The sequence below is a fragment of the Panthera tigris genome, chromosome B4, assembly GCF_018350195.1.
Source record: "Panthera tigris isolate Pti1 chromosome B4, P.tigris_Pti1_mat1.1, whole genome shotgun sequence".
Taxonomy (NCBI): domain Eukaryota; kingdom Metazoa; phylum Chordata; class Mammalia; order Carnivora; family Felidae; genus Panthera; species Panthera tigris.
The window spans coordinates 102,676,845-102,701,344 of NC_056666.1; the positions used below are offsets into that span (position 1 = coordinate 102,676,845).

Genomic DNA, 24,500 nt, shown 5'->3' on the forward strand with positions numbered 1-24,500 from the left:
CAGCTGCTAGAGAGCACAGGCTAATGATGTGAAGATACTTCTCATATTGCGTGAAGTTCATCTGTGCTTTAATTTATTCCTCAAGTTAATGTTAAATACAGCATCTTTGCTAACTGATTTTCTATTTTGGGTTGGAAGAGTGGAATAAACCCTCAAAATGAACATTATATAGCAGAATAAGTATGTAGCTTTTTTCTTCCTCCTTCTCTTCCTTCTCTTTCGCACAGAACTTTGTTGAATACCTCATGCATGGTATATCACATTTTGCTAACCATTCTTGGTATCTGCTTACTTGTCCTAGCAACCTATGCTATAGCAAATAATTTGAAGAAAAGGATCACGTGACACTTATCATTCCATCCCCCAAAGTCCTCTGGTACTATATCATACATAGGTTCAATGCTCAATAAATATTTTTAGTTGAAAGAACGTACCAACATTATTTTTGATACTTAGTTATAATTTTGGAGCATTTGAGTTTGTGGGAAAGTGATTTTTCCTTCTTCTGACCTTTGGGGAATTTAATCTCTCTGCTACCATTGTTCTTCCTTCAATTGTTGCACATTGTGTTTAGTATAGTGTATTAATTCTTCTACATTTTCATTTTTACCCACTTATGTCATATCTCCTCCTGTGCCTGACATAGCGTCTTATTATATTTAAAAAATGCTAATGAATACTGGTTGATTAATCAAATTTGAAAGCTTTTACTAAATAACTTCTGACTGCATTTATATATACAGAGTAGCAAGTCTTAATTAGATAATTTGAGCTGAAAGAAATTTTTTTTCCAAAAATAAATAAATGACTGAAATAATCATCTGGATAATTGATCTAATTCCAAATTTGGTACATGTCTATGATGCTAAGTCACACACTCATCAGGAATGGCTACTGGGTGATTCAAAATAATTCATTTCTAAATAGTCATCAAGGTGATAGGTAATCAGAATAAATTCAATAACAAAGAAAAAATAAAATTTATACCAAAAAGCTACATTAGTATATTTTTTCATTACATCCTCATGACTTACTTATTTTATAACTGGAGGTCTATACCTTTTGATCACCTTCACCCATTTTGCCCACCCCCTCTCACCCTGCACCTCTGGCAAACACAAATCTGTTCTTTGTATCTGTGAGTTCAGGTTTTGGGGTTTATGTGTGTTTTAGATTCCACATATAAGTGGGATCATATGGTATTTGTCTTTCTCTGTCAGACATATTTCTGTCAGCATTATGACCTCAAGGTTCATCCTCGTCACAAATGGCAGGATTTCCTTCTTTTAAATGGCTAAATAATTAATTACGCTAATATTTTAAGAGATACTTTATGTAAAACAATTTTTCCCTGTGTAAGATAGATGTGTTGAAAGATAATTCAAGTTTGCAAATCATATTTTGTGTGACATTGTTACATTGTTTTAACTTATCTGTTCCTGAATAAGCAGCCACAAAATTGAGGGAGATCTTTTATTACACTCATTCTTCCCCTCCTCTCCACCAAATGCTGGCAAAAGAACCACAAAACTTTGCTGAATTTAATTTTTTGATGCATTATAGAACCATCCTAACTGTAAACTTTAGTCAAATTAATTACCCTAAGTTTTTCATTTAAATGAACTAATTACCATTTATTGTTTTTTATTTGTGTGCTAGATATGATATTGTTTTATGTGTTTCATATCATCTAATCCTCAAAATCTCTCTGTGAAGTAGAAATAATTACTCCCATTTTATAGTTGAGGAAAGAGAATCTTTGAGTTTAGATGGTTTATTGAGGGCTACTCTGCTAGAATTGAAGTTAGGTTTATAGGATGCTTAAAACTTTGTATGTTTTGGAATGATTGAGCTTTCTTGGTGTAGATGAGCATTATTATATTAGTAAATTAATAATATGGACATCCATACTATTAGCATGGGTTTATTCATACTAATTGCTTACATAATTTTATGTATATTTTCCTTTATTTTATTACTGGTTTTGTTTGCTATGTGTTTTGTATTTAAAATATGATCAGGAAGAAAATGATTGCATAAATAAATTCCCTAATCATCAATAAATGCCTTAGGACAAATATAACTAGGAATCAGGCAAATTTTTTTTAAATTGCTCTTACTCTGCATTTAATAAAGAAAATGCATGTAGCTGACTTCCCATTTCTCCCCATGATTGTAGAAAAAAAAAAGCCCCATTAAAGATGAATAATAACCATTTGAGTTCAGAGAAAGTGGTGAACACTTTAATAATTTCTTCATCATTCATAGGAAGAAAAAAATAAAAGTTTTTATAATATTCATAAAATATAGGGTCAATGTTTTGAAAACTACTTGAAAGTTTTATAATGAAAACTGACACTGCTCAGCACCTTGGAGCGCTTTCAGTTGGCTACTGGACCTTCTCCATAAGCTGGAAGTTTCTGCTCTTTCCTATTCTGTATGTTAATTTTATGATAAAAACAATACCATCTATTCCTCTTTTAGTACAAACATATTTCCAGTTTAATTATTGCACTAATCAATTTACATTGATTTTTTTCAAAAATTAACACTTTAAAATAATAAGGATGGCCAATTCATGGATAATAATTATTTTGAAATTACTTGAAATTATGTATACTAAAACTACATTCTGAACAATTAAAACAATATGTTTATTTTTCAGAATTTTACACTCCATGAAGTAACCAATGACTTTGACAATATGACCGTATCTGCAGTAATAGATAAACTGGCAATATTCAGCTACTATACATTTTGGGTAACAGCAAGTACCTCAGTTGGAAATGGGAATAAAAGCAGTGACATAGTTCAAGTATACACAGATCAAGACAGTATGTAAACAAAAAGCATTTATTAATTTTTAAAAGGTTTAATTTAACACTTTATTTTAGAACCTTTTTCTATTTGTATATATTACTAGTAAATTCTGTGATTTATTTAGGCACATTTAACTAGTCATTATAGAAGTTTGGAAATGCATTTAATATAGCTGTAAAACTATTATAATAATAACAGCCTTTTCTATTTATGGAAACTGCTACCATTCATGAACTTTCTGTCACTTTTATTGCTTCAAAAGATGTCACAGCCATCCAGTTGTAAGCATGAAAAATTCTGTTGCATACGTCGATGGGTGCTTGTCCATTTGCTTTAATCTAACACCTTTTTTTGTTTTAATCTAGCAACTTCTTTCCATTTCAGCCTTTGAATCCACACAGGACTCCATACAGCATCTTTGTTCTTATTATGTTTTTGACTAATATACTCGTAATATCTTTACTTTTTTAACTCTAGAAGTTTCTTGTATGCAGTTTCAGCAGTATCCTGTTTGTGCTGAGTATTCAGAAAACTATAATGATTGAGGCATTTGATGTTTTAGGTTTCAGCTTCAAGAATACAGTGATCCATAAATCATTGCCTATTTCTTCTTGTGGTTGTTTCTGGAGTCCATTTATTTCTTAAGGACTAAACTTTTATTGAGAAATGGTATTGACCTAAACTGCTGAGAATAAGATTCTGTGTTTATTGTCTGAAGATTGCAAATCGACAGACACGATAAGTATGAGTGAATGCTTTTGTTGTTGAACAATCTTTTAAATAGTTTACACATCGATCAACAGGGTAAGATGATAAAATACGTGAAAATATGTGCTTGCAGAATCTTTAACAAAGTATTTTAGTGCAGTATGTAGTCAATATCATTTCAGGCATTCTTTAAATGCGGATATCTCCCCATATTTTCAGCAATCTATAAATGTTATCAGTGACTGTTGTAGCACCATGAATAATAAACACTTATTGTGCACTGTTCCAGGTGAGAGGTCCTAGATCTGATATATATACAGTAATGATAATCTTTAGAAGAAAGAAACTGAAAATATTGTTTAGATAATATAAATGATCAAAATATTTAAATATCTGAGTATACATACACAGACATACATGTATGTGTACACGGATAATCACCATGTTGTAGGAAAGAAAAGAGAAGATCATATAAAGCAATTCTAACACATATTAAAGATGACAGAGTTTGTATTTTGAATCATTTTTAATATAATTATTTTGTAATAATATTTTGTAATAGGTGATATTTACTACATCTGCATTTAAACAATGTAAGAGCTAATGATGTAATAGATGCCATTTCAACAGTTATCCTCAGCTTGTGAATTTACCTAAATTTTATATAGGGTGACTGATGATTTTTATATTTTGCACATTACCTACCATAGTACCCGAAGGGTTTGTTGGAAACCTAACTTACGAGTCCATTTCATCAACTGCAATAAATGTAAGCTGGAGCCCACCATCTCATCCAAATGGTCTAGTCTTCTACTATGTTTCTCTGAGCTTACAGCAGACTCCTCACCACGTGAGACCACTTCTTGTGACATATGAGAGAAGTATATATTTTGATAATCTGGAAAAATATACTGATTATATATTAAAAATCACTCCATCAACAGAAAAGGGATTCTCTGATACCTATACTGCCCAGCTACACATCAAAACTGAAGAAGATGGTAGGCTGGACCCTTTTATTGCCTATTAAGCAGATTGTGGTGTTCTCTTCTTTACATAGCTTTCTGATAGAAAACATTATTTTTTATAACTATATAGAGACTGTTTGTTCTCAGGTAGTTAGCCTTTCAATAAACATAATAAGCTCTGTTTTTTAAAATTAAAATAATTATCTGCTAATGAAATTATGTCCCACTATTATTAAAGCCTCTTCTTTTTAATGCTAATTCACTTTTCATTTAATATTCTTTTTTTCTTTTATAGTCCCAGAAACTTCACCAATAATCAACACTTTTAAAAACCTTTCCTCTACCTCAGTTCTCTTATCATGGGATCCCCCAGTAAAACCAAATGGTGCCATAATAAGTTATGATTTAACTTTACAAGGACCAAATGAAAATTATTCTTTCATTACTTCTGATAACTATCTAATACTGGAAGAACTTTCACCATTTACATTATATAGTTTTTTTGCTGCCGCAAGAACTATAAAAGGACTTGGTCCTTCCAGTACTCTTTTCTTTTACACAGATGAGTCAGGTAAGCCTGAATCCATAACTCTTGAAATGATTTCACTGTTGCAGCCTTGCTCTCTCTTTTTAAGGAACAGCATGGAAAATGAAAAGATATTCAGTTTTCTATTTGTAACAGGCTTACAACTATTCATCTACTTTGCTGAACATTTTTTTTTAATTCAAGCCTTAGAACAAAGTGCTTGTTTGAAATTAGTTTGGAACTACTGAGTTCCAAGTATAAAAACATAGTTACCGATGCTATTTATTTCTGAAATATGATCATTTTAGGAATCTTTCTTAATAGTGCCTGCAAGAAGCTAGAGTCACAATGATATTTTTACTAAATATCATTTACTAAAAATTTTATGAATATAAGTTTTATAATGTGTTTTCCTGCAGTGCCTTTAGCACCTCCTCAAAATTTGACTTTAATCAACTACACTTCAGACTTGGTATGGCTGAAATGGAGTCCAAGTCCTGTTCCAGGCGGTATTGTTAAAATATATAGCTTAAAAATTCATGAGCATGAAACTGATACTATATTTTATAAGGTAGGTTGATTATAACAGTACATGTTAATTTAAAAATTCAGAAATTGAATTAAAATCATTTGACATGCAGAGGAAAATGGACTGCTTTAAATTAAACAAGGACCATCTTTTTATTTTTTTTTAAAAAAAATTTTTTTTTTCAACGTTTTTTTATCTATTTTTGGGACAGAGAGAGACAGAGCATGAACGGGGGAGGGGCAGAGAGAGAGGGAGACACAGAATCGGAAACAGGCTCCAGGCTCCGAGCCATCAGCCCGGAGCCTGACGCGGGGCTCGAACTCACGGACCGTGAGATCGTGACCTGGCTGAAGTCGGACGCTTAACCGACTGCGCCACCCAGGCGCCCCAAGGACCATCTTTTTAAATAATCTTTTTTTCCCTACAATTTAAGGATGTTTATGGAAAACACAGAAGACATTTGTCAGATATGACAGCTGAATAATTTGTAGAGCAGTTTACTTAGACTTTACGACTTCTAGATATTTGCAAGTTAAGAAATAATTGCATTATTGTATTAATGCTGGAAAGTATATAGTAAATTTTTTCAGACTATTTAAAAACTGTTATTATCTTAAATGCAATATATTTCTATTTGTTGTTAAAAAGATACCAAGTGAGTGTTTTTAACCTTTTAAGAAAAGTATTTCTACTGGGCTTCTGGTAATCTTCCCTGATAGAATATAATCCCACACTGATTGGGCTTTTAAGGTATATCATTATTTTTTTTCCTTTCAATGCCAATTAGTTTACAACACTGAATACTCTTTCCCTTCTCCATTTTTAGGTTCTAGAGTCAATGAAAAATACCCAAATTACAGATATAACAAAGGATCTCAAATATACTTGTGTGATTTCTAGCATTTAATTGCCAAAATATGTTATATAACTAGCATTTATTTAAGAAAGTGTTTTTATTTTTTTCTCCAAAGGCGATGAAGTACTGGGATGCTCTTATTTAGTTACAACAAGAAGAGTGAAAAAAATCTGCAGTAAACATTGTCCCAATATTATATGCATTACAATTTATTGCTGATGGTAAATTATTTTTACAGCATGTGTAGCTTGCAAAGTGAATAGTAAAAATCAAAAGCAATGGTTAAGATTATGTCATAACGAACAATGACTTTCTTTCTGGAAATCAAGATATTACTTTAAAATCTGACAGGCTGAGTAGAATTTGAATTGTACTACTCCATAAATGTGGAATCTGTTCCCCAAAAGTGTGAAATTCTAATAATGCTAAGTCTCTAGGCCCCTACTATCTATCCTGGTCTAATCTTAACATTTTCTCATTTTTTATTTGCTTTGTCTGTATGGGTCACTGGGAAATGAATATCAGAAAGGAAAAAGCAATCATTTTTTACTGCAATGACATTTTTTTTGAGACTTAATGTGTGGCATTAAGGCAGCTACTTAACCTCTTCTGACTTGGTTTCTTCAAGTGCAAAATTGGAGTTATAAGGATGCATACATTAAAAAGTGAGAATTGTAAGGGCAAATCTATATCAAGCATTTAGAATAATCTTCAGCACATGATATATGTGTTAGCTATTGTTGTGTTATTGTACATCATTTAAGAAAAGGTTTGAAAACTGCATCCAGCATTGTCATAGCACTAAGTATGAAAGGACAGTATACCTTTACCTGAATATGAGAATAAGTTATGATTTTTAGGCTTCCTGATATTTCAGTGGAAATGCTACCATTAAAATGTTTCTAGTAGCAAACATATAATCTTTATACCATAAAGTATTAAATATATTACTTTTGGGTAGAAGGAATAGTTTTCTTGAAAATTTACTACTTTTAGTTACTCCTTTTTACACCTGTTTTGTCCTCCGTTGATTTTCGTAGCCTTATTTTCTTTTAAATTCCTTTGAATATACTTCATGCCACCTGTTTTCCTTTCCTAACATCTAGTTTGTTTGCTTTCGTCCCTCTGTTTAGCTTTCTTCCTGAGTGTATTGTCCTATTTTCCTTACGTCTTTGTCTCTTTGTCCTATCGGTTTCTATTATTTTCTTCTTTTTCTTTTTATTCTTTCAAATTATATGTGGGTTTGTGGAGACAGAATAATTCCAGAACCATTCCAAAGATTCCTGCCATTGTAGTCAATCCAGTGAGTTCCCACGGAATCAGTTAGATCCAGGTCTACTGGTAACTTGGGTCACTCACAAATATGGAAACAAATTGTTTATTCAGTAAAAAGTTCTGCTAAAATATGTTTGGAAATATTCCTCATTCATGTCTCCCTCTTACATTTTACTCTGATGTAAATCTGGTCACTGTCCAGTGAGCTGCTCTCACATGTTTTGTTATAATCTTGGGTTCAGTCATTTCTCTGGGTACAGACCTTTCCTAATCCAAGTCAAAATTTACCTGCATTGTTCTAATTTCTTCTCAGTCAACATTTGTTTGTAGATTTCTTTGATTAATATAAAAGTTCCTTAATGACAGTGACCATATGTATCTTATATATGTATCTTTATAACCTTCTGGTTATCTAACAGTATGCTTTATAAATAGTAAGCATGAAAGAATGAAAGGATAGAGTGTAATACAATGAGTCCCTAAAGTATGTCAATAACTTGGGATATTAATTTAAAATTTGATTTAATTTAAAATATGATTAAAATGTAAGTGCCTTGTGAGTTAGCATTCTTGCTAAATTTCTGTTACTGAAATGTTTAATAAATAAGTCAAAGTAGTTTATATTTTGGGTCCATTAAATGGAGTATTTTTAAAATTACACCATTATAGGAGACATTGTCTTCTGTTTCTGTAAAGATAACAGATTAGTCTTAACTGATCTCTCAGTTATGACAATTATCTTTGAATGAAGACTTTATACTTAATGGTAAATATTTCTATGAGAACACATATCCTTCCTTGAGCAGTTGTGATAACTGTTTTGTTCCTTTTTTTTCATTTTCCTAAGAGATTGGGTAAAATTATGAATTTAGGAGTTGTCTGGGAAAACTCATAATTTAAGCTTCATGAGAGTAGAGATTTTTTTAACTGTTGTATTCCCAATGCCTAGCATAAAGTAGCTGACGAATAAATTAATTTACACAGAATGTTACTTGTATTAAAAAACGACTCTAGATGAATTCAAGAAAAATCTACTATTGCTGACCACCCATAAGTTTGATTTAAATTGGAGACTTCAATTTTTGAGAATTTAAAGGAAGTAATGAGTATTTAATTCCAAGCAAGTGTCAGGAGACAAAATGAAAACAAAATACCCTAGCGTAAAAAAAAAATTTTTTTAAATGGCCATTTGGGGATTCTTCAGGGCTGAGAGGGTGCCCAGTTCATCCTGTATCATGACCTGAGTGCATAAAAAAAAGAGGTTAGTATTTGTTTTATTTTCATTGAAAATGCCCATGCTTATTAAATCCTAAATTAAACATAGAAGGCATAACTTCAATGTAATAAAGTATTTCTTTCAGTTACAAATTTTTGGTGATGCATCATGACAAAGAATTTTTTTCTGGTTTTCAGAATATTTCAGGTGTTCAAACTGAAGCCCAGCTTGTGGGGCTGGAACCAGTCAGCACCTATTCTATTAGCATATCTGCCTTTACGAAAGTCGGAAATGGCAATCAATATAGTAATGTAGTAAAATTCACAACTCAAGAATCAGGTGAGATACAGTTTTTTGATCCTAAAATGTTTCACTTTGTATTTAACACTTTCCCCGTCCTTTCAGTTTATATGAAAGTACCATTAATAGTGCATTCAAATGGAAGTTGAATTTCAGTGCTTTAAGACTAGGCTGCATCTTGTCTGCAATCAAATATGTATATTTACATGTGGTTTTTCCTTTTGAACTGAAGAAGCTGAAATAAATGACTAGTTTAGGAACAAAGTAGGTTTCTAGATATCTGTGGAAAATTACCTAATTCTGTTTTTTATAAAAAAGTTAAATTCCAGTTAGTTAACATACAGTGTAATACTAGTTTCAGGTGTATAACACAGTGATTTATCACTTACATGCAACACCTGGTGTTCATCACAAGCACCCTCCTTAATCCCCATCACCTATTTGCCCATGCCTCCACCTACCTCTCCTCTGGTAACCATCAGTTTGTTCTCTATGGCTAACAGTCTGTTTCTTGGTTTGCCTCTCTCTCCCTTTTTTATTTCCCTTTGCTCTTTGTTTTGTTTTTAAAATTCTTAGTATCAACTGAGACGGCTGGGATGGGGGGTAGGAGGAGAAATGAACCAGTATTCACTTTTAACAGGTTGGTTTATATTTCCACGAAACGATATCGATGATTTTTTAAAGAAGATGTAACATGTGAAGACCACTGGTCACTATGTAAGCTTCTACTTTCCCATAGTCCATTTGTAACATGTGAAGGGGATTATGAAGACTATGAAATACCACTGGTCTAATTAAACTTACCCACATGTCACATACATGCCATAGCTCACCTTTGTTTATGTGCTAGATAGTTTTCATTTATGACCTATATAATGGGTGGCTTAGAAATGCGTTTTTCCTTTTCTCAACCGGACTATATGTTTAGAGGCACCTCTTCCTCACTTTTTTCATCAAGTATTATTGAATGAGCTTAAGATCCTGCTCCAGTTAATTTTTCTCTGTACCTCTTCTTTTAGTGAATCTCTAAGTTGAAATTGGAAAGCACTCACTGATAAATTAATCATTTTTGCATTAATTTATGAATACCTGATACTTTTTTCATAGCATGCCTATAAGACAAGCCAATAAAATAGTATTTATCGTGGATAGAAGTGCTTGCTTTGAAGTCAGAGTGTCTGGATTTGAATCCAAGCTCTGTGACCTACTAGCTGTATAACCTTGCAAAGGCTCATTACTCCTCAGAGCCTCTATGTGTGAAAAGAAACACATATTAGCAGTAGCCACCTATAAGGTTGTTGTGGAAAATATTTGAAAAGATCCACATAAAGCACTTATTAGAGTGTCAGACACACATTTAGTACTCAAAAAAAATTACTGTTGCCCCTATTCTCATATTACATATGAAGAAACCATTATTCAGGAAGTTGAGATTAAAAGATCTGAGAAAGTTAGTAAAGAAACCGAATTAGAACATCAACTTCTGATGTCTAGTGTAGGGTGGACATAACTGTAGGAAATATATATTATAACTGATAATTTATGTATTATATACAAATGCTAAACATATAAAAAAACTATTTTAACTATATATATATGTATCAGTTTAGTAAAAATTAATGTTAATCTTGTAGACAGTAAACCAATAAATATTTTTATCAAAATAAAATTATTGCACATGCCTTGATTGGTTAAATAAAAGACAATTTTCAACTTTTAGTGTTAAATATCAGCTGTTTAATTAATTGTTTTTAGATTCACAGAGTCAGTGAAATAGTCACAAAACCCAAGTTTATAAACTAAACTTCAGCAAAGTTATTTTATGAAAATATTATTATGTGTTTTTGAAAATAAGCAAACAATAATATTTAATAGAACCCTGGATCAGCTGAGAAATTGTCTTTTCAAAAATTTTAAATGCCACACATCCATTCCCTAAGTGTTCTCCTTTCATTCTGATGCCTCTATTTTACAGAGGAAGAAGAATTAGTAAAGATAAATTTAGGTCAGAAGAGAGAACTGTAAGCAAATCAAAGATAACTTGAACTTGAGTATTCTTTAAATAACTATGTTTTGCATAAGGACAGCAAGTTGTTTCACTACTTGTTTGTAATCCACAAATTGACTATATACGAATTTTTCTTGTAGCATCCTGTCTACCCTATAATAAGAAAAGCTATGCTATCATTTGAGGACATTAAATAATTACTTTCCATGGGAAGTAGCTGGTCTCTCCAATCTGTAGTCACTTTGGTGGGTTGGGGAACTGCCCTTCAACCAGGTCTACCCTCTGAGAACTTGGGTTACTTCCAAGTAAATTCAGGGAAGTTCTAGAAAAACAAAAACAAAAAAACTAGGACTGAATTAAAAACTGGGACTGATTTAAATGTTCCCTCCACTGATTTTTAAAAAGGTATTGGGGGATCAGGTCTTCACAATTCTTCCAAAGCCTACCAATTGTAAAAACAGAACCCCTACATTGGTTGCATGTCTCCTAGTACTGTTTGGCCCAGATGTGCCACATCATGGAAGCGCCTATATCTATGTTTTGCATGAAAAGATTCCATATAAAGGTATTGCTAAGACCACTCCTTTCCAGTACGATATAAAGAAAGCAGGCTCCAGGCACCGCCTGAGCTTGAGGCTATACACTTAGTTGCTTCTCAGTATTTGAGGATGTGATTGCTACTTGGACCTAGGAATATTCAGTGGCTGACTCAGTATTTTAAGGATTCACATAATAGCATAGAACCTGGGCCAACTGACACTTGATTTAGCCTATGTTAAGAACTTTTTGAGCACACATTGCAAGGTTGTTACGTTAAATTTTTATTTGGTCTCTACTAAACATGATTTAAAATATTTTTTTAATGTTTATTTATTTTTGAGAGAGAGAGAAAGAGAGAGAGAGAGACAGAGTGTGAGTGGGGAGGGGGGGGGGGCAAAGAGAGAAGGAGACACAGAATCCAAAACAGGCTCTAGGCTCTGAGCTGTCAGCACAGAGCCCGATGTAGGCCTCAAACCCACAAGACCCAAGATCATGACCTGAACTGAAGTCGACGCTTAACCGACTGAGCCACTCAGGCACTCCTATTAAACATGATTTTATCTAGAAATCATGTAATAAAATCATTTACCTACTACATATGTGTGAATTTTAACTTCTGGCATTTGTTTATCTTTAAAGTTCCAGATGTCGTACAGAATGTACAATGTATGGCAACTAGCTGGCAGTCAGCTGTAGTGAAATGGGATCCACCCAAGAAGGCAAATGGAATAATTATACATTATATGATAACAGTTGAAAGGAATTCTACAAAAGTCTCTCCCCAAGATGATATGTATACTTTCGCGAAACTTCTTGCCAATACCTCATATATCTTTAAAATAAGAGCTTCAACTTCAGCAGGTGAAGGTGATGAGAAAACATGCAACATCAGCACGCTACCTGAAGCAGGTAACTAATCTGAAACAGGTAATTTACCTGAAAGAGGAAACCAACCTGAAACAAGTAACTACTTGTGGATTGTGTCATACATTTGTCAATAGCATTTGTAATCTTTTTATTCTTCCAAGTTTTTATTTAAGTTCCAGTTAGTTAATATACAGTGTCATATTAGTTTCAGGAGTCGAATTTAATGATTCATCACTCATATACAATACCCGGTGTTCATCACAACAAGTGCCGTCCATAATCCCCATCACCTATTTCACATATCATCCTACCCACCTCCCCTCCAGTAATCCTGTTTCTTCTGTACAGTGAAGAATCTGTTTTATGGTTTGCCTCTCTCTTTTTTTCCCCTTATGTTCATCTGCTTTATTTCTTAAATTCCACCTATGAATGAATTCATATATTTGTCTTTATAGCACATTTATCTAAAGAGATGAAAGAAATATTTTAAAATGTAACACATACATTTTTATGACATGTGTTACTGAATACTGGTTATGTAGTATATTGATCCCTCTCCACAACATGGGGAGACTAAAAAGGGGAAAAGGAGAGAAAATCTGCTCTACTGTGTTTCCACACATATCTATGTCTTATTATCCAAACTATGAACTTACTGAATTATTCTTTATCATAAATTAAAATACAGAGTGAACATGTAAATATTTTGATATTTATATCTTTTTTATTTAATTGATTTTATGGAACTCTAGATGCTTTCCTGAATTCCAGAGCTGCAGTGTCAAACTCTCTTTCATCGATTTCTTTTCCTATACATCAGCCCTTGTCTTGTATAGTATTTGAATGAAAATATCTGGTCACTAAGTCTAGTCTACAAAGAAGAAAACGCTTGCCTTCCCTAACAGTGGTCTGACCTACCGTATAATTTCCTTTCTCCTTCTACCTTTTCCAATATTGTACCTGCTCATATCAATGTAAGTCTGATTCCTTCCTGATAGTACTACTTCCCTGGAAGTCCTCCCTTATAGGGACTGTGGGCATAATTGTTTACTTCTGGCACATCCAGATCCATTATTTTGGAAACATCTTCTAATTCTTTCCTCCTTTTGAAATCAGCATCACCCAATTTTACTCCACTCCTCTATCCTTGAGGTAGTAAACCACAGAATTTCAAGACATGGTGTACCTTCTCCCTGGTTTCCACATCCTCATCAACATTTTTTCCTTATCATCCTTCCAGTGCAACACTTCGTGAGACATCAGTGTTCTTGTTCAGCTGAAATAGATGCTTCTCAGCAACACCTATCTTTTGCTCCTTATATCTCAAACCATGCCATTGTGATTCATCTTCTAGGGGTTTTTCCCATTCTGAGGGGATTCCACTGTTTTCACCAGATGTTGGCTGATAAATAGTGCTATACAAAACAGAAGTGGTTTACCTTTTCCAGCTATAACTTCACCTTCTCTAACTCTCCTAGCTACCCCATAATCTTCTATATCAATTTGTTTGTTTACACTCTACGATTTTCCATAGGAGAATTCTGCTCTCATTCTGAACATAATCTGCCCACACTGTCATCTATATTTGATGTGATTTTCTTAATAATATCAATGATACTGACTTGCCCTCCTTCATATTTACTCATATTTTATTTATGCTCTCAAGATATCCTCTCTCAGGGATGTCATTGCCTTCTTTTCAGGAAAGTAGCTGCTTATTTTTTTGTTTCAGTATCATATCTCCTCTAGAACATTACTCCATCAGTTCAATCTACTTTCTCCTGAATTTCATTCTCTTTCTTTCCATAACCCCCCCACCCCGCAAATTGTTCAAAAATTTTAGCCGAGGAACTGGTTGGTGTATCAACCCCAATATCTGCAAAATGGAATTTATGCTACATGAATTCTTCTCTTCCCATTTTCTATGCCTGGTACTTTGTAATCCTTTGGACACCAAGCTTCATATTTTTATGTGAACTTTCTCCCATTTTTCCTGCATATGATTAGATCTTATCAATTTCAGTCTCTGCCATGGCTCTCCAATTTGTTCTTTCTTCTCCAACGTGACTGCCCCATTTTACATCAGCCTCTTGTTGCTTCCTGTAAAAATATCCTAAAGTAGCCTTACCACCCATGCTCATCCAGTCTGCCCATCAGTCTTTTCTTCGTACACACTTACTTTCTTTGAATTGTTTCTAATACACAGTTTAGAGCATTTATGTGTTGGCGGTTGAAGTTCATTATCTGAGGGTAAAAGTGAGACATGCAGATTCAGGTATTTGAAACATAGAGATAAGAATGAAAAGCACAAGGTATAGGATATGGCTCAGAATACTCCAAATGTTTTACTTATTCTTGTCTAGAAAATGCATCCCAGAATTTATCACCAGTTAGAATCTGGCTTCTGTCTATGTTTTCATTCTTATGTCCCTCTACTACATTTCCTCATCTACCCTATGCCTCTAGCCAAATTTTGGTTTTTTTTCAGTACGTTAGATTTCATGTATTCAATTAAAAGAACATTTATTAAGCACTTGCTACTTGCTATGGGCTAATAATTGATTAGATTTTCTATTTTAAACATACTCAACACTTTCTCACCATCAAATTGCTTTACTTCCTGTAGTTATATTGTCCTTTTCCTTTTGTATGTCACACAGAATTGTATTCATTCTTAAAAGCCCAATTTAAGTGTGTGTGTGTCTGTGTGTGTGTGTGTGTGTGTGTGTGTGTGTGTGAAATTCTTCAATGACATGCCAACCTTTAAAGCCACAGATTCCTGGACTTCATCCCAGACTTGCTGATTCATAGCCTAAAGAGGTGATGCCCAAACCTGTACTTTCAGTCATCTCTCTAGGTAATCTGATGCTCTGCAAGTTATGGGAAGTGCTTGAGTAGGTTACCCATGAACTCTGATTGCTGGTGATATGTCGCAGCCAGGACAGGCAGTGTCAAAGAGGTCCAAAAGGAGTGATAGGTATTTCCCCAGTAGGTGGGTAGCAGACCATTGCTCTGCAAAATCTGGCAGAAGGAAATATGTTCAAATCCAGGCAGATGGTCTGCATCAGGTTGTTTAGCATCAGGTAAAATGATCTTGATTATTGGACAGGAGCAGAGTCTTAGAGAACTGGAAAAAAAAAGGACAATAATTTTGAGATAAATGAGAGGTTCAAAAGACTCTGAAGACAAGACAGAAGACTCATTAATTGAGTCCACGGACATTCAAGATGACTGCTTCATCACAGGAACAAAGCAGAAGTTCAGTTAGTAGAACTGAGACACGTAATCAAAGTAGTAATATGCGTTTGATATAGAGCTATCTGAACTTAAAGTACAGGTCTTTGTAAAAGTAAATATTTATTTAAGGATTTGAATTGGATCTTACCTCAGGGTTAAAAGACCACATGAGTGAAAGTTGAAGGGAATCTAAATCAATGAATTAGGCTGATATTAGGCATACATATTGTGCTATGTACTCCCTTAGTACTGAGGACAAATGCTTCTCAGACATTAGACTTCTAACTCCCTGCATCAGAATATATATCCCTAAGGCCCTACTCCAGACCTATGAAATCAGAATTTGGAAAGTAAGACTCACAACAAATCTGTATGTAAACAAGATATGTGAGGAAAACAGTGCTGAAATTGGAGACACGCTCTATTCCTTTGTAAACTTTTTGCTTGCGGGGACTTTGTCTTATTTATCACTGTTTTACTCACAGTTCCTAGCAGATACCCTGGGAATTACAGGCACTCACATGTTTGTAGAAGAAAGAAATGAATTCTTTTCTTGTGAAATTTATAATTTTCCATAAGGGTTTTTATTCCATTGCAAAATATGATTTCCCACATTTCTATCAGGCAAAATTATAGATATTTTCTCCCATGCAAATGTAAAAGTGTTTTTAATTAAGGACAGTCATATGAAACATAAGCATTAATTGGTACTTCAAAATTTCTTAAATAATTTTTCATTTTTAAAATTAAGTTTCAGGTCTAGGATGTAATTATATTTCTGACTATAATATTTGTTAGGTAAATGCTTTTATCTGGGTCTGCATGAATTGTTTGTTGATGAGACATTAGTAAGAACTGGAGATTCATTGTTCAGAATGGAAACAGTTTTATAGCTGTTGCACAATTCTAATTTATAGTGGTCTAAGATTAGTCACGGTGTATAGTCAGCTCTGAGTCACTGATTCTGTACTTATTTTTGATGTAAAGTAAAATCAAATTTGGCTCACTCTCTTACTGCCTGGTGTCTGACCTTAACATTCCTTCCAGGGATTATTGGGTATTTTTCTCAGTGTAAACTTGGTCATACCTGGGCACAGTTAAACATGCATCATAATGATTGAATTTATGAGGAGATTAGTGTTTGGTCTCTAAGGTGGTTCCATTGTCGCAGTCAAACATGTTGGAATAGGGCAAATGTAGATGCAGGCCCCCAAACTTGGTGCTTTTAACCACATTTTATGTCAAAATATATCATATGTACCAGTAAAGATATTATTGCAAGTTTATGTGCGCACAATATTGAACTCCTAGAATCTCATATTAGCTCAAAATGCATGCACTTATCCATATTATTTTCAAATCTTAGTAAATGTGGTGATTTAATATTGAGTTTTTAAAACTTTTTTTCTGGAAGATAATTTTACAGTTTGTATTTATTCAAAGCTCTTCCAAGTTCACTAATTTAGAATCAGAAGAGAAAAATAAGCTATATCTATTGGATGCCTAAAACGTAATTGAGGGAAAGTAAAATATGATTTTTTCATTAGTTTTTGTCCAACAGGAGGTATCAGGCACCGGTAGCGACCCACTGCAAGTCCACTGAGGTAGCAAATTTATTAATATGGTGCAACATTATTGAATGTGTTCAATTTCCCTGTTTTTCATTTTTCTTCTACTCTTGGTTATTTGAAAAAAAACATATGGCGAGCTACCAATGTGCATATATTTATATATATTTAATATATAATATGTGTGTAATATATTATATAAATATTATAATATGTAAACATATTATATATATAAATATATATTTTTTACATTTATGTATGTTAACTTTCAATCATCTTCTTCACAGCCCTTACCACTGTTCCTCTAAGAATTATTTAAGAAATTTATCTGTTATGCATTTTAGTTGAATCCCTATTTTGTGGACCTCTCTGAGCACTGCAGAGACCAGGCAAACTGTGATTATGACTAAATTTGATCTCCATTTACCAGCTTTTTGAAAAAATAAAACATTTATATCATTTTTAGGAATGCACACCATTCTCAAATAGCATTTATTAGACTGAATATGAGTGGTAAAAGTATTCCTCAGGGTTGCAAATTAATGCATTAATTCAAAAGTTCCCTTTTTCCTTTGTCTGCATCCCACTGACTTTGCTCTCCTTATCCATCTCCTCAGTTGAGATGAGAAGTCAAGCATGTAGGAAAATTGCATGATCCTGTTTGTTCTTAAGCAAGTGAATTGACACATTCTACTTACCAGTAAGTAATTGCTGAAAGCGTAAAAGCCATTATAGTTGCCTGTCACAGATCAGAAAGAAATAGCTATTAGCATTGCTACTCTAATTGAAATTCAAGTGTTTTACAAAATATCTCTCACGTAGACTCAAGTATTAAATATAATGCTTTTCTTAAGAGTGAACATCAGGTGAGAAGTATCTTTTACACTTGTAGTGTGGAAATTTGACCCATACATACTTATTTAATGCTTATTACTATGCACAGGCTCGTGTTTGGGGTTCAAGAACCAAGTTTGAATCCCAAATAGCATCAATGATCTCTGCTGTGTGCATCCAAATAACTCCACCATTAATGTAAAGACATACCCAATACATATAAAGCAATTAAATACATAACAATATTAATATGTTAGTCAATTATGTGGATTGAAGATTGAATCAAATAGGAATTCAGGACAATATTGAAAGCTATGTTGAAGAAATGGAATATGAATTGGATGTTGCTTATTTGTAGCTTCAGAATTTCTTTATAGGAAAAGCATAGACTCAGTAACCTAGCGGGAAATTATGATATGGTCTTGAACTTTGAATTTCATAGACAGTTACACCAGTGTTTACTTAGATTGTCTGATATAGATCAATAAAATAGCCAAGTTTTTGAAATATTCTTTTTTTGTTGTTCTTCAGTGTGCTATGAGAAAATGTCATAGCACATGTCAAAGAACATTCTTCATTTTATTTGAGCTATATGAAGGGTAGGGGGAATTGAAGATTATGGGTATGCTAAGGTACTCATGGTTAACCAGCCTGTGGCACAATCACTATTCATGGAAATACTGAGATTAATAGAGAGAGGGAAGTAAATGCGAATTCCAAAATACACCAAGAGAAAACACACAGTGGAATAAAGTAATGGGATATAAGAGGTCAGGCTAAGGTGAAAGTCTGATAGAGTGAGGGGGCACTATATTGGAAAGAGTGTAGCGGGGAGGTTGAATAACTTAGCCTTACTTTGCTCTTGGTTTTGCATATTTGTAGCAGAGGCTTGAATATAATATCATGGAAAAATGAGAACTCTGCTAACTTTAATTTTTTTAATGTTTTTATTTATTTTTGAGACAGAGAGAGAGAAGGGGAGGGGCAGAGAGAGAGGGAGACACAGAATTCAAAGCAGGCTCCAGGCCTAAGCTGTCAGCATAGAGCCTGATGTGGGGCTTGAACTCAGGGACTGTGAGATCATGACCTGAGCTGAAGTTGGATGCTTAACTGACTGAGGCACCCAGGCGCCTGGAGAACTCTGCTAACTTTAAAATAGGAAGCAACATAAGTAACTCTAAAAATAGTGATTGTTTTTTGACCATTGTCCTAAAAGACTGTAGTAATTTTTAGAAGAAGTATTTGTTTATTACATAGTTACAGAGCCTTCTGAGTCACAAAGAATAAGATCCACAGTCATCTTAATGGCCCATAGGGTCCTTTTTAACCCACCATTCTCTTCCCTTAGTTATGTATTGTCTCCTCCTTTGTTTTTTGAAATTTACCCTCAAATGCCACCTCTTTAAAGAGGATCTGATTATTTATAATTGAACCTCCTTTCTGCTAGAATTTTGCATCCTCTTTATCTGCTTTACTTCTCTGTATTGTATGTAGCATTGTCTATGGATCTGTCCTCATTACAATGCATGTTCCATGAGATTAGGAATTTTTCTTTGTGTAGTTAACAAAGAAATGCCCAGAGGGGCGCCTGGGTGGCTCAGTCAGTTAAACATCCAACTTCGGCTCAGGTCATGATCTCAAGGTGGTTCTTGGGTTTGAGCCCCGCATTGGGCTCAGTGCTGACAGCCTGGAGCCTGCTTTTGTATTCTGTGTCTCCCTTTCTCTCTGCCCCTCCCCTGCTCACACTCTGTCTCTCTCTGTCTCTCAGAAATAAAAAATAAATTAAAAACTGCCCAGAAATGTGTCTGAAATACAGTGAAACACAATAAATATATTATGAAACATTGGATGAATCAACTAATCAATCAATCTTCAGTCCTAGAAGAGTGCTAAGCACATAGTAGACATTCAATATGCATACTTTGGGAACCATAAGTAGAAACTTACAGTTACAAAATTATTTCTAGACAATTATATGGTAAAATATCTAAGAAAGGTGTGTCTTTTGGAGTATATTTTTTAATTAAACTTTTTATTTTGAGATAATTGTAGATTCACATACAGTTATAGAAAGTAATTTAGAGAAATCTTGTGTTCCGTTTATGCAGTTTACCCCAAAGGTAATGTCTTTTAAACTACGGTATATTATCACAACCACCATATTTATGTGAGTGCAATCAAAATAGAGAATATTTTCATGAAAATAATCCCTTTTATTACCTTTATGCAGCCTCGCCCAAATCTTAACCACCCTTCTTCCTCCTCCCCCTCATTTTAACCCTCTAACAACCACTAATTTATTCTCCATTTTCTATAATTTTGTCATTTTTATTGATATGTTCATGTGGTTTTCTTCTTTAGTGTGTTAATATGATGGATTATATTGACTGATTTTCTAAATTGAATAAGCTTTGGTCTTTGGAATCAACCTCACTTAATCATGGTGTATTACTTTTTATGTATTACTGATTTCTATGTGTTAGTATTTTGTTAAGGCTTTTTGCTTCTATATTCATGAGAGATGTTGGTCTGTGGTTTTGGGTGGGGGTGGTTCTAACTTGTGTAGTTTCAGTATCAGAGTAACACTAGTTTCATCATATGAATCTCTTCTAATTTCTGGAAGAGATTGTGTGAAATTGGTACTAATTCTTCTTTAAACATTTGGTAGAGTTCTCCAGTGAAACTCTCTGGGCCTGGAGATCTCTATTTGGGGAGATTTAAAGTTTTGTTTAAGTGCTTTCAGAATGCAAAATTGGAGCTGAAATGTGATATCAAACCAGTTGCAGAAAGTGGTACTTCTAATTACCATTTGTCAAAAAGGAAGTCTCAAGAGAAATAAAGAAATATTGTAAACTAAAATATATTAAATTGATATGAAATGAAAATACAGTATGTCAAAATGTGTGGGACACAGTTAAAGCAGTGAAGAGAGGGAAATGTGTAGCATTAAATACATACATTGGAAAAGAAGGAACATCTCAGATCAATAATCTAACGTCACCCTCCCCTCCACTACAGCCTAGAAAATGAAAAAGCATGCTGAAAGAAGAAAGAGAATAATAAAAATAAGAGCAGAAATCAGTGAAATCAAAAACAGTAAAACAGTAGGAAAAATCAGTGAAATAAAGAGCAGGATCTTTGAAAAGTTAAAATTGATAAGCCTGACAAACGACACAAATTACCAATATTTAGGAATGAAACCACTTCAGACACTGCCAACATCAAAAGGATAATAAGGAAATGATACCAACAGCTTTACACACAACATTTTTACACCTTGGATGAAACAAACTCATTCGTTAAAAAGCATAACTACCACAGCTCACCTAATGTGGAATAAATAATGTGAATATCCCTATAACTATTAAGGACATTAAATTTGTAATGATTTCCTTTAACCCACTCTGGTAGGGAAAGGAAGGGCACTCTCCATTACTGGCAGGTGGGGGTAGGAATCCAAGTTCCCCCTTCACCCTCTGCTGACTCCTCCATTGAGGAGACCTCTTGGCCCTAGCTCAGGAGGGTAGGAGTTCCTCATTACTGCTCTCCACATGGTTCTCCACTGACATGGTGAAGGAGACTTGTGACTTCTGGAAAGGGTAGAGGTTCTAGCTCCTTATTTTGCTTTCTCCGACCTCACCCTATCAAAGATGGTTGAGGTGCCTCATTTCTGCCTAATGAGGACAGAAGACTAGGTTACCCATTTGACCTTTCCTGTCATGGGAGGGAATGGGACCACAGTTTTCTTCTGTGGTTTTTGGGTAGAGCTGTTCTTCTCTAAAAGTTTGTCTTTCTAGGTTACACTATATTTTTAATGTTTATTCATTTCTGTGACAGAGAGACAGAGAGACAGATTGTGAGCAGGGGAGGGGCAAAGAGAGAGGGGGACACAGAGCTTGAAGCAGGCTCTGGGCTCTGCGATGTCAGCACAGAGGCCCAAGTGGGGCTCAAACTCACGAACCATGAGATCATGACCTCAGCCAAAGTCAGACACTTAACCATCTGGGCCACCCAGGTGCCCCAAGGCTACACTGTTTTTTGACTAGAGACAGCATGCTTTTACTAGGGCTTTTTGGCCTGAGCTACTTGACATTTCCAGATTGCTGCCTTCTGGCATATATGAGGCAAAAAGAAAATCCAGAGAACTCACCACTGTATTGTTTCTTGGGTCCTGATTTCCCTAGTTGCTCTGCCTTCTCTCCATCTTTCAGAGTCTTCTTATGCTTGCATTATATTTAATGTCCATGGTTTTAATTGCATTTAGTGGAAGGAGTAGGATTAAAACATCTCTTCCACCTTCTTCAAAGCAGAAGTTCATACATGGGGATACATTTAATGGTTCTAAGTAAGAATCTTTGCTGTGGGCATTTTCACCACAGTGTTTTACCCTGTAAGGCAGTTTTGCTGAAAAAAATAAAAATAACCAGTTGACAGTTTGGTTTGACAGTTGGTTGGTTTCATCAGCTGGTTGACTGTTTGGTTTCATTTTTCTATTGATACAGTTCTTCCATTTTTATATTATATAAATCTTAGCCAGCTCCCATAATGGTCCATACAGTGGCAAGGAGTTTTGAATCCACATTCCCATAGAACTTTGGAACATCAGTGGGCATGTGACAAAATGCCAAGAACAAACAACAGTGTGGAAGGCTTTCACAATGCAATACAAAGCTCACAAACATGCATCCCAGTATTTGGAAACTAAAACATCTTTTAATGAAGGAAGAAATTGTAGCAAAAAAAGGGGAAAAATGAGATGCTGAACAAGAAAATGAATCAATAAGCAAAAAAAAAAAATGTGTGACACTATGAATGAAAAACTTTGATGACAAGTGTTTAGGTATAATCCAAAAAATAAAATCAGTTATTTGGGCAGTATTGCCATGAATCTACACCATACATTTTGAATGTATTCAAATATTTAGTATTTGCAATAAAGTCTTTCAAATTTTGTCATTCATTTTTAATGTTTCATTACATCCTTTTTACTAAATGTCCCTCTTTTATTTTTCATGATTTTATCTTCTATGGCAGAATTGCCTTATGGCCTATTAGTTATGTAGCAAAAATGCTGCAAAAAAGATGCTTTTTTAAAATTCTGAACATGATACTTAATATCATGCATGGTACCCCTTTTATTCATCTATTTAAGATGAAGTTATTTAATACATATGAAGTAGAATGCTAGGGACTACTGGGAAGACTATAATAAACAAATTTATTTCTTGTGCTTTTAAAATTTAGAATTATGTAATTTTATATTTTCATTGGCTCTCAGAGATAATCTCATTCAGTCATCTCATTTGATAGATATGGGAAATGAAGCACACAGGTTACGTGTCTACTAAGGGAGCTGTAAATAATTCTTAGCAGAACTCCCACTAATCCAGAACTCCTCCTACTATACTATAATGCTTTCCTTACCTTAGGAATTCAACGAATCATTTGCACTTATTGGAATTAGAATAGTTTTCTTCCATTGTTTCACAGTAGCTAAGTAGAATTTTTATGGAGTGGGGAAATTTAGGCCCATTATATTAATTTTCTCATTAATTTTTGCAGATATATTTATGATGTAACTGTATACATACTTTTGTCCAAATATGGATTTAAATTTCAGGAAAACTAAATTTCTATCATCAAACATGTGCTTACCTATAATACCCAAAATACTATAATACTAAAAATACAGTGTAAAATACTGAAGCCATTCTGGGAAATCTTTAGAGTTCCTAGGTACGTACTGCATTTTTTATCCTGGATAAGTCCCAAAGTTGTAATGTTGGCTATTATGAAATTGTCTTAGGTGTCAGATTGTAAATTATAATTTTAAAAGTCCTTTTAAATGTAATTCCATTGGTAAAAAATGAATTTGAGTTACTCTGCTTAATTCTCCTTGACCCCATTGATGCTCTAATACCTTTCATTAAGTATATTCCAGGCATCCACTCTTTTCTTCATCCCTGCTCCAGCTAAAGACAGCTGTTCTTCAAGCAGCATTTTTATTAACTTATTTAAGAACTGGGGCATATCTTATTACTCTATTTTCCATTCCTGTCCTATGCAGCTGTAGCTGATACTTTTCATAACAGCCTTTGCATATCAACCTCCTCTCCCATTGCACTCCATTTTTTTTTCTTATTCTCCTTTACTTTCCTTTTTAAGTAAATTAAGGATGTGTGTGTGCATGCAACAGCCTTCTTTCTTTATCTCTAGTAACCGTATTACTTGAAACCTTCAGGAATTTA

The 24,500-nt window shown here is 34.0% G+C and overlaps 1 protein-coding gene across 1 annotated transcript in view; it reads left to right on the forward strand.

The window, feature by feature from the left end:
- PTPRQ (protein tyrosine phosphatase receptor type Q) overlaps nucleotides 1–24,500 on the forward strand; it is a 199,313-nt gene that overhangs the window by 62,712 nt on the left and 112,101 nt on the right. Inside the window, exons 20-25 of the mRNA XM_042990863.1 lie at nucleotides 2,666–2,834; nucleotides 4,239–4,529; nucleotides 4,792–5,067; nucleotides 5,442–5,593; nucleotides 9,096–9,237; nucleotides 12,386–12,655. Of these exons, the coding sequence (XP_042846797.1) occupies nucleotides 2,666–2,834; nucleotides 4,239–4,529; nucleotides 4,792–5,067; nucleotides 5,442–5,593; nucleotides 9,096–9,237; nucleotides 12,386–12,655 (1,300 nt within the window). The remainder of the gene's footprint in view (nucleotides 1–2,665; nucleotides 2,835–4,238; nucleotides 4,530–4,791; nucleotides 5,068–5,441; nucleotides 5,594–9,095; nucleotides 9,238–12,385; nucleotides 12,656–24,500) is intronic.